This window comes from Scylla paramamosain, chromosome 8 (assembly GCF_035594125.1).
Source record: "Scylla paramamosain isolate STU-SP2022 chromosome 8, ASM3559412v1, whole genome shotgun sequence".
NCBI lineage: Eukaryota > Metazoa > Arthropoda > Malacostraca > Decapoda > Portunidae > Scylla > Scylla paramamosain.
In genome coordinates, this window is record NC_087158.1 from 947,707 (window position 1) to 965,000 (window position 17,294).

General features: G+C 41.2%; 1 protein-coding gene across 4 annotated transcripts in view; it reads right to left on the reverse strand.

Annotated features, from left to right (window-relative positions):
* Positions 1-2,423: 2,423 nt before the first annotated feature.
* Positions 2,424-17,294, reverse strand: part of LOC135102654 (phosphatidylcholine:ceramide cholinephosphotransferase 1-like) — a 67,567-nt gene continuing 52,696 nt past the window's right edge. For 3 of the 4 annotated variants that reach the window (XM_064007991.1, XM_064007992.1, XM_064007993.1), the window contains 6 exons: positions 10,532-10,753; positions 10,328-10,428; positions 9,931-10,132; positions 9,463-9,737; positions 8,851-9,026; positions 2,424-5,343 (listed from right to left, as the gene is read on the reverse strand). In XM_064007991.1, the coding sequence (XP_063864061.1) occupies positions 5,188-5,343; positions 8,851-9,026; positions 9,463-9,737; positions 9,931-10,132; positions 10,328-10,428; positions 10,532-10,753 (1,132 nt within the window). In that variant the 3' untranslated portion in view covers positions 2,424-5,187. Of the gene's footprint in view, positions 5,344-8,850; positions 9,027-9,462; positions 9,738-9,930; positions 10,133-10,327; positions 10,429-10,531; positions 10,754-11,918; positions 12,601-17,294 lie in introns of those variants that run through there. The other variant, XM_064007994.1, reaches the window with a different exon arrangement.

Here is a 17,294-nt window from a genome sequence, read left to right on the forward strand (position 1 = left end):
TAAAACATAGTCCATTGAATATCTGTGGGTTGAGTGCCACGTTACTGCAGAGCCGAACACTCAGCACCCTCAGAAGTTAACGTGATGCCAAGCAGTCCTTACTGGTGAATGAGATGCGTGTATCCTGGTTAGTGCCAGGGACTGGGTGTACTTGGAACAACCCTCCCATACCTCGGCATTCAGCATAACTTTTTCCTCTCATCCACTGCTACATAGTCAGATTCTGCCGTTTGCCGCTTTCATCTCTCCTCCGCGTGTACCTGTGGATTCTGTGTTGGAAGACATTGATCTCCAGGAATAACCACCTTTCCATATATGTACTGACTCATCAGGTGCCGCCCATCCTCACTTAAACTGTGTACTCCGCTTTCCTTCATGCCACAACCTTTTGAACTGTTCTGAATATTCTGGAGGGAAAGTTGTATCTCATAAGGTATCAATAAGTATTTGGGAAAATTTATTTCTAAGAGCACAGACTCAGTTGCCGTTTTTTCTTGTTGTACTAATGCCTCGGCCTTCTATTTAATGGTGTGAAACTTAATGCATCACGTAGTGAAATGTTACGGATTGCCAAAATTCTCACTTTTGACATTCAAATTTTACAAACACAGAACTATATTGCAACCCTTGGCCCAACCTCTACCTGCTGCCATGTTGTCTGCCTGTGGTATTGACTCTATCCTTCTGCTCCCTCACTTCACCTCGGTATTCATTGAGAGCTTTAACACTGAATAACTTTGCAGTGTCACCTAGACTAGCAGGCATTAGCACTGGTGCACAGCATACTATCACTTACACCAGGACTCGATCACAACAAATGTTTTTCAGCTGGATTGAGCCACACTGAACTTTGTGCACAAGAGAGGACAGAGGAACGATGGTGGTGGGGTAAGATGGGTCACTGCACAGTGGGGGGCATCTGAGTTGAGTAGATACCAACATAACTAGCAATCACACCATTTGCCAGTTAGAAAGTCTGCTTACCTTCATTTCCCCTCTTGGTATCTGGTGATGACTAATAGAAATCTCATATTTCTAAGCTACCAAGTAAACACTAGAGATTGAAGTATCTAGTGCCAAGTAGTGTTTTCCAATGTTGTTCACACATTGGTAATCTTTCTCTGGCCAAATTGTCAAATACAAGACTATCTTTTGTTCAAAGGCAACTGGTCATATAAGGATGATCCCGCATATATAGGGGAAGGTTTAAGAGGTTAGTGTTGGACAAGCCCACCTCCCACCTCCCTTGTGATGCTTTATTCTGGAGTACAGTAAAATCCCTCTCATCCGGCACATTTTTCCCCGAGCCTTAAAATCAATAAAAAAATCAATGTGTACTCATAAAATCGATTAAAATTCCCGCGCGAGGCATACTTTGTCCCCTTGCCACCAGAGCGCACTGCTTCGCGCCACCCGCGGCCCACTGCACTGTGTTTACTCAGTGACTCGGTCCTGCGTGTGCACTGTTTATCGCCTGACGCCTTCATCATGCCTAAAGTTGTAGAAAAGAGGAAGCATGTTGTGCTTACACTTAAGCAGCTGATCAGATCAGCTGATCTTTGTTATGGTAAGATGCGTGAGTGTAGGGTGGTGATTGTGGACATAATTTCACTTCTATTCAAGTATCCGGCATGTCGGCGGTCCCGTTGATACCGGATAAGAGGGATTTTACTGTATTCAGCAAGTTTTTTAGGATTGCGGAGGCAAAAATGGCCTAAGAGATGAATGAATCACGTCCTTCACATCAGTTCAAGAATGTTTTCCCTCATTGTTTGCGACATATACTGCCCTCAGCACTACAGGAGTCAGAATACTGTACGTGTTTTGTCCACACACACTCAAAGTATTTTTGTTTCATTATCGAATGCATCAGTGGCATTTTCTTCTATATTATTTGATTGTTTGAAATTATGTCCTTTGCATATTGCTATGGAGCTTTCGTGCTTTGTTACAATCCCACACAGTCTTTAAATGTATCAGAATACATTAAAATGTATTTTTCCAATATGTTATGGCACCTTAAGTTTTGTTTATACAAGATTTTGTTTATACAAGATTTTAGAAATTAGTTAAGTATACCTACATGCAGAATTTCAAAACAATATGACTCAAGGTGGGAGTGTGTGGACAAAGTAGTTAGATGATGTTTGCATTCATTGTTAGTGTCAGGTAGAAAAATGTAATCTATATATAACCTAAGGAATATGGTAGTGCTGGTTTTCTATCTTCCCCTTTCCTTCTTAGAAAATGTTCTGAAAACTTAGTTGACAGGAAGATGAATGCTGTGTGTGTGTGTGTGTGTGTGTGTGTGTCTGTTGGTGTGTGCGTGCGTTGAGAGAGGAAATGCAAGCATGTACTCAGTGCAGAACAACTGGCTGGCCTAGAGTATCCCACACCCACACAACTGTCATTAATGAAACACATTTACAAAGCTGAAGTAAGTTTATGGTCCACATTTTCTCTTGATTTGCTATTACACTGTTAAATCTTAATATTTATTATGGCAAAAAAGCCTCTTCTTATCAACAAAGATTAATACAAATAAATTTAATTCAGTAGACTAGTGGCATGTAACAGTCACACTTTCTTTTGGAAGATCACAATTGGAAGTCATCTGAAGGTTACAGTTACAGGTCTGAAATCTTAACGTGTCTGTTCAGTAGAACAGCAGCACAAATGTTGCAGATGCAGTCTGCAAAGAACAACCAAGATCATAAATAGAAACCTGACAATGTATTACCATAAACTAACGTACAATTTTGCAAGAGATTCATTGAATCTATATTAACCAGGAATGCCTTCCATCTGAGGGCAAGCAGCATAACCAGATGCTATGATGGGCACGCGAGACCCTCATCTCTGATTGTGTCATTTGATTCATATATTCCTGTTCTTTATCGTGCATCCCTTGTCTTGCTTTTGGAATTACTTGATCAGTAACTGATGAAAAATGTTGAAAAAAATACAGCATCAGTATAATAATATGGCCACCACATGTGCTTACACTTAAATCTTGAGAGCAATACAATACATTCCAATGTCTATCCTGAACCTTACAAAGGCTGAAATAATTTCCACACAAGGACCACCAAATGGTACAAGGATGCAATAGTGATGAGATGGGCCTTAACCGACAAATGGTTTACAATAAACTGTCGCAAAAAAAAAAAAAAAAAAAAAAAAATGAATACAAGAATGATTAAAAAATATTAATCAAATATCAGCATCATAGACTAAAATTGGTCATCTACTGTTTTCCCTACATGACGAAAATATCCCTGATGTGTTGATCTGGCAAGTTCTTACACAATGTAATCTTTGTTGGTGAAGGCAAACTCTTCAGTTGTCAGTGGTGAGGAAGTCAGTGCTTCTGAACCTGCTGCGAATGCATCATTACCTCGTGTCAGATTAGCTCACTTTACTGCACCACATGCTCACACAATCATGTTCAAGCACACTCATATCCTGAAGAGGAAGATTGGACATTTTCAGAAAACTATATACATACATTCTACAAGGCAAATTTGCATCAGAGTACACTACAAAAGACTTGGTATGAAATTTGTACAGTTTCTTCTGAATATACAAAGAAAGATATACAAGAAATATAATATTGTACAGATGTTCAATTGAAAACCTACATTATTCATCACACAATATTGTGAGGTGGAGTGAGTATTTATTATCACATTGAAACAGTCACCATATACAACATTAACACTTCCTTCCCTCCCTCTGAAGGGCATTCAACAAAAAGTGGAAGTTTTCATTCACCAAAGTTTCATCCTCTGCACCTTCCCTCTCAGCACCATCATTGTCCTGCTCTCGGCTGAAGACACATTAAGGATGAATGGATATAAAGAGCTTCCCTGTATTCAGGATTATATTGCAGTGATGTTTCACAGGCTAATGCTAGGATTGACTTGAAATGCCCAAAGCCTTGAGAAGTGCCCCATGGAGGCTGATGTGAGATGAATGGGCTTGGCTGACAACAAACTCTTTGTGACTAGAACTTGCACAAAATTTGAAGTGATTAATCATTATTAATACTACCAGATCCTTATGGTTGGAGAAGGGTCTTATCAGTAGGAGTGATCTCTATTCATGACATGTGGGAAGAATTGATTAAATACTGAAATAATTGCTACCCATCATCCATTTACTTGTCATTTATTCACTCATAAGCCTTCAGCAAGAAAAGATATGATTACAAAAATATTTTCTGATACTGGTGTACAAACTGGTGATTTTTTTTTATCAAATGACTATCAGCTGTTAAACTTCTCAATTTATTATTTTATATTGAAATTTATGTTACTTACAATGATACTTTTTTGTACAGTGGACAAAGATTAAAAAAATATATCTCACATAATTCAAATCCAGGTGGGCAATCCAACTAGCTTACATCTATGCCTTATCAGTACAGGGATCCTCACCCACCAGAAGCCACAGCAGGTGGTGTTTGATGATCAGGTCACTTACAAAATGCACTTCTCATTGGCACTAAGCTGCTGCTTACACATCTGGACCACTACTACTGCACTTGTTCAATGAGGTAAAAAACACCTGATATGAAAATGATAATGGTTTCTAAGACTGCAGAGAAAACTAACTGTAAGGTGTGTATGATCTGTTTCAGTGACAGGATTCTTCTAAAAAATATATGTATATATATACATATATGTATATATGTATTCTACATCTACTTGTTTAAATTTGCCCCAAGAAGTTTCATCAGATCTCTTTAGAAGTAGTTCAGTTACAGATTAGCAATTTATATTTTGGAAGATTTAAAATTTTCAGTCATTCCCTGGAGACCCAAAACACACAGGTTCTATTACACTTTTATTTTCATAGCAAAAGTTGTTCCTCAAAACACTGACAAAAATCAAACAAACCACCAAAAAGCTGTTCACTGTTTTTGCTTTTTTTTTTTTTCTCACTTTAATTTTTTAAAATTTGGATCAAAAACTCTCACAGCAAAATACTTGCTGTAAAACCCTTTCAGTATTACACACCTTTATCATCACTCCACACTGTCACACTTGTACTTCTTTCCTTCTGTCACTGAACTTGTAGGCTGTTGCAACTTCAATTTTCTTTCTGATGAAGTGTAAGACAATTAAAAGTGTTTCAGTACTTCAAAATGCATCATTGGTGAGCTTAGCAATACTTATTATTTGACTAGGAGGTTCTTTGTGGATTTTTGCTGCTCCACCTCCTGGGCCAGGGCAGCGGCCACTCATAATGGCGCGGCACAACGCCCTGCACGTTGCGCTCAAACCGCCAGAAGAGCGGATACCACCATAACCTCTCAAAGAAGTTGCTTGGACCACTCTCCTGTAAAGCAAGTAAAGAAATGTGTAGAAAACATTGACTACTCTTCTATAAAGCAAGTAAAGAAATGTGTGGAAACAATAATAATTAAATTTACACAAAGCACATGTACACACATTGGTTTTGTATTATATGCATGTGTTCAGCTTGTTACTTATCTAAAAAAAAAATAAATCCATCAATATCAATAATTTGCAACTGTCACTGAATAATAATGATGCATAACTGTTCTACTACAGATAGTGAATGTGCTCTACACGTCAGGACAAGGAGTGCACTGACCACCTGTGTGCATCATGGATCCCCTCAGCAGTAATTCACAAGTATCTTCAGCCTGAAATGCTATTCTAGTGTTATTACTGTAATATCTCTGATGGCTTGAAACTGACTTTGCAAATCTAAGTCAGTTTACATTGAAAATCAGTGTTCATGGTAAATTTGCATATTGTGTAATCAATATAATGAGACCATAACAATAATCAAGAAACGTGATGATTCGTTATTTAAGATAAAGAATCTTTTTAAAGCCACTGGAAGCTGGCTGTCCTCTAATGGCTGTGAGCTACAATCCTGCCAGTGGAACTTCTTCGTCCAGAAGCTGGCCTGTCCTTCCTACAAGTTTTGCTTCTGTTCCCTGTCACCCTGATTTTGTACAACACATGACTTCCTGATCTGGACAGAAGAGTGATTTGTATAGTAGGTTTCGAGTGTGTCAAAAGCATTAAATCCACAAAGAATACAGACACAGACAGCTGAAAACTTTTTTTTTTTTTTATGTAGGAGGGACAAAAAAAAAAAAAAAAAAAAAAAAAAAAAAAAAAAAAACTGAAATGCCAGTCCCATAAAAGGGTCCAAAGTGGTAGTCAAAAATTGAAGGATAAGCATCTTGAAACCTCCCTCTTGAAAGAATTCAAGTCAGGAAAGTGGAAATACAGAAGCAGGCAGGGAGTTCCAGAGTTTACCAGAGAAAGGGATGAATGATTGAGAATACTGGTTAATTCTTGCGTTAGAAAGGTGGACAGAATAGGGGTGAGAGAAAGAAGAAAGTCTTGTGCAGCGAGGCTGCAGGAGGAGGGGAGGCATGCAGTTAGCAAGATCAGAAGAGCAGTAACATGAAAATAGTGGTAGAAGACAGCGGCGATGAGAGAGAGGCCGAAGACAATCAGTTAGAGGAGAGGAGTTGAGAGAAAAAAGCTTCTGATTCCACCCTGTCTAGAAGAGCAGTATAAGTGGAACCCCCCCCCAGATATGTGAAGCATACTCCATACATGGATGGATAAGGCCCTTGTACAGAGTTAGCAGCTGAGGGCGTGAGAAAAACTGGTGGAGACGTCTCAGAACGCCTAACTTCATAGAAGCTGTTTTAGCTAGAGATGAGAGATGTGAAGTTTCCAGTTCAGATTATAAGTAAAGGACAGACCGAGGATGTTCAGTGTAGAAGAGGGGGACAGTTGTCTGGAAGGTTGAGTCGAGTTGATAGATGGAAGAATTGAGTTTTTGAGGCACTGAACAATACCAAGTTTGCTCAGCCCCAATCAGAAATTTTAGAAAGATCAGAAGTCAAGCGTTCTGTGGCTTCCCTGCGTGAAATGTTTACTTCCTGAAGGGTTGGACGTCTATGAAAAGACATGGAAAAGTGCCACACATGCTGCTTTTTTTGTGGAATGATCATAAATAAAAGGTGGTATGTGATAGAAAATGTATCGAATACAATAGTGGTATCAGGTTTTAGATACAGCAGAAAAGGTTAATCAATAAATAACCTTTGGATAAAAGCTTCTGGGAAAGACCACATTAGTCTGGCATCATGAATACAGCCACCTACTCAGCCCAGCCCTTGTTGCCTTGTGCCAACAGCTTCAGATGAAATGCTCTTTACCATCCTTGCTTTCTGTCTTGTCTAAAATTTGCTTACACCATTGTTTTCAGAACTTTCACCATCACATGCCACTATTTACAGTATCATAATTCCATGGAAAAGCAACACAACCTTATGCATTACATAAACACTTTCAACCTTGTTGTGACATATGTGCACTGCCTTGACCGTTCTTTGTTGATTTTAACTTGTCTTGACACATTCATAATCAACTATCATTCTTGTCTAGTGATCAAGAAATCAGCTGAAAATATTGCACAAAATAAGGGAAACACGGAAGAGAAGCAAACCTCTGTGGGGAGAGAACCAGCATCTGGGTAATGAGGTGATGGGCTGACTGACTTGCACACCAACTGGATACAAGATTATATAGTAGCCACTGCTGAATTAGTAACCGTTTTAAAAATAGCTAGGGTGCTCCAGTTGGAAGATGTATTCTCACTGACTGTTCTTTGTGGCGCAGTCAACTTGTCAATCACTTGCCCCAGCAAATGTTGGGGCTTTTTCAGACTACAAGTTTTAGAGTCCTCTTCTGCCTCTCTCCCTTAATTTGTGCAATAATTAATTACTTTATTTCTTCATCACTAAACAGAAGGAATGGAATTAGTCGAGAATAAATACTTGACGAGCCAAGTTTGAGTCAGAGGCAGTCGAGAACAAATACTTGACGAGCCAAGTTTGAGTCAGAGGCAGAGTTAAAAAAAGTTTACAACACTTTTTGTTCTGTGCTACTGCTACTTTCATAATATTTATTGATGCTCTAAATGCATGTGGTATTTATGTATGTGATGGAGGAGAACGGTGTTACCCAGATTTAATAGATGGCAAAGAGGTGATAAATGCTTATTTTCCTTATCTTGGTGATGAGCGTGAAAATGCTTATTTTCCTTATCTTGGTGATGAGAGTGAAAATACTTCAGGCCTTATCTTAGTGATGAGTTTTTTTGTTTTTTTTTATCTTGGTGACAAACATTTTTTCTGTTTTTGGTTAACAACCTATGTGGATTGCCAAGCTGCAGTTGTCTTGCATCTACAGGTTGAAAAAGTTGCTTACTACCCTTCCTCTCTTTATCCAAACTCAGAAGTTATTAAGAAGCTACTGTGGCACATATCCACTGCATTTACCTAGAGCAACATCATCATGAAGGCAGCAGCACAAAAAAAAATCTCTACATTATATATACCCTTTATCACTTTTAACATTTGTAATCTGCCATTCTCCTGTTCAATGATAAAGAAACCATGTAAGTATTGAAAAAATAAATAAATAAAAATAAAAATAAAAATAAAAAGGGAGGTGGGGGACACAGGGAAGAGTAAGTACGGACTAGTAACAAGGTTATATAGCATAAAAGCTGCTAAGGCTGCAGCTACTTGCCAAATTTTAAAGGTATTTTTTGTCAGCTACGCATTAGAAAATTATAAATTTCACTATTAATTTTTAAATTTCATTGTATATCATTAATTTTGCAGAAGCTATTATATGAACCTTAGTTAGACACTTTAGTAAAAATGATGATCCAAACTGTGAATATCTGATGGTAAAATGTGAATTCTTTGACAATAAATAAATGCAATTATATTATGCAATGAATTGTCAGTGTGTGAAACTTATAGCACTACTGACTCACCTTAAGACTTGTATTATTTGCAAGTGTATGATAAATGTAAAATATTCGTGTGGTAATGTAGTAAGCGATGATACAGTCGACGGTGTAGTGGCCCCGAGCTATGAGGACCATCACCACCCCAGTCACCGCCAGCAGTGCAAAGCACCAGTGAAGAAGCCACCACCGGCGAGGTGTGTCTGTTGGCAAAATACATCAAATCAGCTTCACCTCACACTAAACTCTATCATGATTTTATTGAACACTTCAAGGAAAACAATACTCATTAGTGCTGCTGCTCTACCCTGGAGAGTACATGGCCATAACAAAAACTCTCACTCTGGGAGATTTCCTCATGGCCATAACAAAAACTCACACTGTGAAAATCTGCTTATCTGGTGGTAACAAAGAAAGATTCCCAACCTAGTGTTAGCTCAGCAAACTTTGGTAAAAAAACATCCAATTATGTGGTACACTATGCACTTGTTAGAAATAAAATGTTAAAGACTGACAATTTTAAAAAAAGGAAAGTTAAAACTGATATGTCAACATGCCTGACTGAATTTGTTCTGCATATTACTCAAATTATTTTATACCAACATCAACAATAATTATTGCCCATTTCCCAAGACTTACATTCTCTGACAACCAAGTATGCCAGGACAAGGCAGACTGTGTGGCCGGAATAAATGTAATCCCCACAGAAGGTATGCTTCCCATTAATGGACAAGCCAAACCCTGAGAGCAGCTGGATCACCCGCTTGGCAACCAACACTGGGCTAGTGTAGTTGGCTTTTGGGGCACAAGGGTAGTGAGGGTTGGCAACAGGGAGGACTGTCACATACATGGTGATGGAACGGTAAAAATATAGGAGACCCATCATTAAAAATACCCGGCGAAAGAGAATCCACCTGAAACAAGGAAGACAGATTTTAATGACAATTTAAAGCACAGTAAAACTCAATTCAATGGACCTCTTATTTGCAACTCTGGTAAATCCACACAAGCAAATGTTCAACTGGACACAATGTTTCGTTTGTATATGTTATTGTCAAGTTAAATCCAAAATAGCAGACTTAGTAATGGGCACTGGTCTTTACCAACCTGTGTTTGTGGAAAAGCAGGACCATGACACAAAGATATACAGTAATCATGATGATGATCTCAGACACATCAAGGCCCCACTCCTGAGTGGTGACAGCGTCCAGTGTGACGTCAGGTAAGGGCTTGTAGTTGGGCACCCGCTCATGAGTCAAGGCAAGGGAGGCTGTGGTGAAGATCCAGTTGGAGAACAGGAACAGGAATGCTGAAACACAGAACACTGTCAATTATCTCTTCCTGAAAGAAAACAGAGTATTGACAAGCAGTTCATCATCTTATGGAACAATGCACATGTTCATAGAGGAACACTAAATACAAAGTGGGTCATCTTATCTCATGAACCTAGCCATGAACACACACTCAAGCAAGCTCTGATCATAAACAATATGTATAAACTCACCAAGAAGTGTTTTGAATTTTTCTTTTGGGAATCTTGGTTCATCTCTGTGTGGTGATGGGATGGGTATCTTCACCATGCCCCCACCTCCGTCTTTAATAACCCTGAAACACACAATGCATCAGTCAACATGGCCTTTTTGCAAGTCTATGATGGACTTGACATAGCAGTTGCTGCAGTACCCACAGGCAAGTAGGGGGGACTCACCCATTGGCGTTGATGTAGGAGTCGTGGTTGGCAAGCAGGCGCTGATACACGTCGTGAGTCATGTGGCAGTGGTCGCTCTCGTCCACCACACTACTGGCACTGCTGCTGGTGCCACTCCTGCTGTTGCCACCACTCCCACAGTACTGAATCTCCCCCATCAGTCCTCCACTCTCCCCTACCGACCCATACCGCCCGCCCTCACTTCCTCCACCCAACACCATCCTGCAAGAAATGAAACATACATTTAGTAATCAGATATGAATGAATAATTATTTGGCTGGTAGCCAGAGTAGTACATACATTACATACTTCATTTTTCTGTTAAGACAATGAGATTAATGAATGAATGATGAATATGTATTTCTCCTTTAAATATTTTTCTAATAAGGCTACAAACACATTCATATTATCTACATGAAAAAACTTCAATGCTACAAAATTTATGCATCTACAGCAGCCACATAGGAATGTAATTTTGGCATTCCTTTATTTTGTCAAACATGTGAGAAATGAGTAAGTGGGTTCAGGCTGTACTAATTTACACAAGCTCTTTTCTTAACTGCTGTCAGGTTTTGAATTGCGATCATACTAGCAATATATTTCTTGACTGATAGTACTTGTCCCTGTTTCATATTCTTTACATTAATAATACCTACAACAGTATCAAACCCTTGCAACTCATAAACATTGCAAGTCATAGATGTAACACAAACTGAAAACAAATAACACTGCATATCCTGTATCAAACCACATGAAGGTCTGCTAAACCAAGGTGAGTGAAAGAATATTGTAAAGGAAAGGTGATGGCAATAACATGGATATTCATAGAATCATATGCAACCATATGCTTCTCAGCAGCACACAACACAAATGCTTCAGTCACCACAGGCAGCTCAGAAGAGTGTCAGTGTGCAATGATGGTAAAACAAGGACTTTCTACAAGACACATCTGCAGCCACCACAACCACAGTCATCCAACCTCATTTCCTCCTCCGTCACTTTGAATCCCGTCTCCTTCACCGCCAACAGACCACCTCACTTTCAACACGATATCAGGCAAACTTTAAATTCACTCAAAATGTTTTACTGTATTCATGACTGTCTCCCTCCATCAATGGGTCTGAAGACTGACTTATCCATCCTATAGTCCAGCTGCTCGCCTTCCTTCCACCCATTACAAGATGTCTCACTAGATGACAAGCATAACCACCAATTCTACTACCACCACTTTGTCCTTCAGCCTCTCGGGAAAAAAAAAAAAATTAAGCTACTGAATCCTATAATCAACAAATGAGCTGCAGAGAACCTGTTACCGCGGCGAGGAACGAACGAACGAACGAACGATGGCACACACACACACACACACACACACACACACACTACCTACCACCATGATCGTCCCCCTTGCTTGTTCTCATCGGTTAATGACCCATCAGCCCTGACGAGGTCGACTTGCACACCTACTTTCTCTTGACCTTGACCTTTGCCACGAGATGCCAACCAAGTTCGTGACGCCAACGCAGGCAGGCACTCGCACAGCAAGAACTCAGCTATTCCACTGGTCACTTCAACTTTCAATGTTTACACCAGCGAAGGATACTCCACTCCCTCACTCCCATTCATCGCACGCCGTGGCCTTCCTTGCGGGGAGGTGGTGAGGTTGTGCCGGGGTATTGCTGTCCGGCCTGCTTCCTGTACCTGCCCTGCCTTGGGGAGCGCCGCGGGCATCCAAAGCACCATTGCTGTTGCCGCCATCAAACATCACGTGCTGGACGTACGAGATAAGGATTTTTTCTCTCCAAGTCATGTTGTTGCCACAATATCACCTCTATTCCCGGCTTACCCGCCGCTATTGCTGCTGCTACCGCACTGATGCACGAGGCTTTATGGAGTGTTTTATGTTTATGTGTGTTGAGAGTTGTCAGGCTCGAGACTGTGATCATCTCGACCACAACCGTTGTGTGGGAGCAGGGGGGCCGGCAGAGGGGAGAGGGAGAAAGTACCTAGGGATGGATATTCCAGTAACAAAACACACGAATGCTTCCCAAATCTTACACTTCAGTATACACACACATGAATCTATCACCGCTTACCACACCGATATGGTTTTCCTTCTGTCGCCTTCAACACCAACTCGGGAAATGTCAAGCCGGTAACCGATGACTGATGATAAGAAACAACCATGACTCAGCTGTTGCTGCTTGGGATCTCCCACAACCTAGAGTGGTTATGACGATGACACTTGGCTAATCACATTCCCCTCCACCACCTCATACTCATACACACATCTGATACCTCGCTATCTTGTGTGACGCAAGAAGATGATTTCTGAACGCTGAAGGCAACTGTACACAAGATAGAGAGCTGACTAATCATTTGCTCCCACCGCATGCAAGGCCACGCAGAGAATTATTAAACTCGCGCCAGTCCTCCGCTACGTGAACAGGAGCCCCGCGGAGGAAGGGCATGAACACAAGTCAACAACCACTGCCTCTGTCTGGCTGGTGCGCGAACCCTGGTAACAATCTCACTTGTGGGCAAAACACAACAATGATACCACCACTACCAACATCTCAGCAACAACACACCACCAGCAGCACTACCATCAGCAGCAATAAATGAAGAGGAGAAATAGCAATTCCAGTAAGATTTAGATAGCAAGTGTTTAAGATTCGAAAAGAAGTCATTTACCTGTTCTAAAGATTATTATTAACCCATCTCTCTCTCTCTCTCTCTCTCTCTCTCTCTCTCTCTCATGGACCCGTATTTAGAAACAGCCTGCTCTTTCACCACGACTATTTTCAAAGGCCACAGAGATGTGCAACCGGGTTCTCAAGAGTGTTTTTCCTGATAACATTATAGAAATCTTGTTAATGTCACTAGAACCACAGAAACACTCTTAAAACTCCGTATAACTTCAACTTGAGCCTCTTGAAGGCAGTGGAGGTGCGGTCAGAAGTGTTTCAGAATGGTCTTAGTAGGCCTGTGCGGCGGGCAGTGGGCGGGTGGCGAGGTGGAAGGGAAGGAATGCCAAGTATGAGGCTGGGCTGAGGGGGAGGGAACGTGGCGAGACGAAAACAAATGAAACGTTTAAACCATAACGAAACGCTGCGGATGAAACGAAACAAAGCGATTCTTCCCTTACCATTCTATTTCGCATCTTTCCTTAACATTCTATTTCGTCTATACTAGCTGTGAAACATGAAGAATAAACTAAAAACACTACAAAACTGAACATGAAACCTTTCTTTCTCGAGTAGGTCTTATGACCGTCACTCAAGGGCAAGATAAGACAGATCTACAGACGAATTAATTACAAAAGTGAAGTCAGAGAGAAATGGAAGGAGTTAATGACGTCACACAATGAATGACGTTGTAGAAAATGGAGTGAGAGAAGTATGGAGGAGTTGGTGACGTCATCGGAGAAGTGAGTGAAGGACAGATGACGTCAGGCGGGAAAAACGTGCATGAGAGAGAGAGAGAGAGAGAGAGAGAGAGAGAGAGAGAGAGAGAGAGAGAGAGAGAGAGAGAGAGAGAGAGAGAGAGAGAGAGAGAGAGAGAGAGAGAGCACAGACAAGTCAAGTAAAACAAAAATAACATACTTTTTCCACGAGTTTACTATATATTTAATATAATAGAACACGCGACTTACGAAACAATATCCTTTGCTTTTTTTCAAGACTGACGTCCAATAATACGTTGATTTCTTTTAGTTTTCACTTATTAATTGTTTGATAAAAAAAAAAAAAACTTTTTTCCAGATTTGCTAATCAATATGCTGTACTTTTCTTCACTTTTCTTTACCTTTCATTTCATTTTAACGGTAAAAAAGGCCATCCTTTTTTGTTATCTATCCACGCATCCTGCCGCCACCCCTCTTAACGCATTACGAGGGACGCGCCACACTACGGCATCCTCTCTCCCCCACAGCACTCCCTCCATGTCCTACCATCCATCCTTATCCGCCCCTCCCCCTCCCTATCATACCATCTGTGTTTCTCCACCCGCCTCTCTCCCTCCCTCAGTCTCTTGCCTCTGTCCTATCCTATCCTCAATCTATTCTCACTCCTCATTTTTGTTTTTCTACTCCAATTTCTCACTTATTCCCACCGCAATTCCTCCTTATATCCTCCCTCGTGCATTTCTCCTTTCATCTATTCTCACTCATTTCTTGTCTTTCCACCCCAGTACATTCTTATACCTCTTTCATGCATCTTTCCTATATATTCTCTTTCCACCACAATTCATCCAATCATTCAATCTTATTCTCTTCTCATGCATCTTTCCTATTCTCCATCTATTCCCACCCAAATTTATTCCCTTTATCACTTCTATATTTCAAATCTTTCCCATCTTCCGTCACTTCAAGAATTACGATCACATGAAGCTGGTTTATCCCTCTTATCTGCTACACGCGCAAAGGATGTTAAGCAGACGAGGGAAGCCGCAAAAAAGCAGTCAGTCATTCAGTTCTACACCTGGTATTCCCTGTATGAACATTCACCTGTGGTTGTGTGTTGAAATGTGGCTCTATCCTATGATGTTATTGTGATGTACTACGTGGTTTTGTTAGCTGAACTGCAGGTGATGAGTTGTACAGAATGTGAGTGGTAATATGGATATGGTTAGTAATAAAATGATAACCTGTTGAGGTACAAGAGGTGGATTATATCAAACTAAGACGTTAAGTTCTAAGAGGTAAAGCTTAAGTAGTAAAATGTAAGCATAACAAAAATAAAGAATGAAAAGAACAAAAATAAATGAAAATCAAGAAATCTTTTTTTTTTCTTATGAATGTAGTTAGTAAAAAAGCGAAGTTGTAAGGGGCAGTAAGCGGTTGGTATGGATATTTACACTGCGAGATAAGACTGATAACTGCAAAGCTGGTCATGATAATTGAAGTGTTTAGCCGTTTGCTGTGTCTGAATGGTGCCGAAACTCTCAGTGACTTGCTGGTTCTGCGCAGTTTAGTCACTGTCTTTATATAGATGGTACCTTAACAAAAAACAAACAAGAAGTGATGTTGCTTAGAGATTTGCTTAAATTTATTTGCTTCTATTTGTTGCACGTGTCTGATTCTCTCTCTCTCTCTCTCTCTCTCTCTCTCTCTCTCTCTCTCTCTCTCTCTCTCTCTCTGTGTGTGTGTGTGTGTGTGTGTGTGTGTGTTTGTGTGTAACATTTCGCATTATTATTTCAACGACTATAACACACACACACACACACACACACACACACACACACACACACACACACACACATATACACACAATGCTTCATAAATCTTCAAACTGCAGGCGAAGGAAGGTTGATGTGCACCAGTCACCTGCTACCATGCAGGAGAGAGGGAGAGGGAAGGGGAGAGGGAAGAGTAGGGGGGAGGTGGAGAGAAAGGGAAGGGAAGGGAAGGGGAAGGGAGGAAGGGGACACCACGCTCTTGGGACAATGACTAGAACCCCCCCATCCCCCATACCCCCAACACCCCCACTTCCTCCTCCTCCTCCTACTACTCCTCTCCCCACCTGTTGCTTCCTCACGGTAGACGCAATAACTTCCTAACTTTACCCCACTTCCCTTCCCTTCCCCTCCTCGTCCTCCCCTCATGGTTCAAAAATAGCAGTACATTTGTAATTCCTCCCCTCTCCCCTCCTCCTCCTCCTCTCTCCACAAAGGGCTTTTCCAACCTAATCCCTCATTTTTTATAACCACGTAACCCTCCCACTTTCCTTTTCTCCTTCCCGTCTCGCACCACCAGTTCTTATATCATGGATCGCTTCTGTCCCTTTCCTGTCGTTCCCTTTCTCCCTTCTTTGTATGCCTGTCACTCCTCGCACTCTCTCCTTTCCTTCCCTTCGTTCACATTATCGCTTTCCTTTTTCATTCCCAGACCTTTCTTTGTCCCTTCCGTTCCTTTGTGTGTTTATAAAATTTGAACGTTTCCTCACCACTACTTTCTTCTTTCTCCTCTCTTCCACTGTATAGCATTCGTATTTTTAGCCTAAGCTCTCCATGCACTTATTCAGACAGGGTTCCCACTGCATACACAACGCTCTATCCCTCTCTCTCTAACCTTCCATACCACATCACCTCATTTCCTCCTTCCTCTCCCTCCCCCATACCATTCCACAACACTCGCTTCATCCTCTTCCCTACACCACCCTGCCTCCTACACCTTTGCAATGCTCACCCAGCACCCCCCATCCACCCTACTCCCACTCCGCACCCCGCCAAGGCCTCGCAGCTGACACGCGGGGGTCCCTAAACAGGCAAGCAAGGCGAAGCAAGGCAGGCTAGGCTGGTCAGCGCGCCAAGAAGCACAACACACGAACTCATGACTGACTCAGGCCCGTATACAGAAACGCTTTGCTCTCACTCGCTACGACCGTTTTCAAAGGCCACAGAGATGATTAACAGGATTATCAAGAATGTTTCTCCAGTTAATAATGTGATATTTTATTAATCTGTCGCTAGAACCACGAAAACACTCTTAAAAACCCGTGTCACATAAAGTAGATGGAGCCTTTTGAAAGTAGTCGGGGTGCGGCGCAGGAGTCATTTCAGAATATGGTCCTGACTTCTATCCATTGCATCACCACTACTGATATCACACCCTTTCCTCCAGCTTTTCCACGTAGTGTACGCGCCTTGAGCCAAGAACCACACCTCAGTAGCTTATATCTCCTTCTCTTCCTCCACTACATAGCTACCTCCACCACACCCTCCTGCTTCCTGCTCCTCCTCCTCCCCCCACCTGGTCTTTTCTACG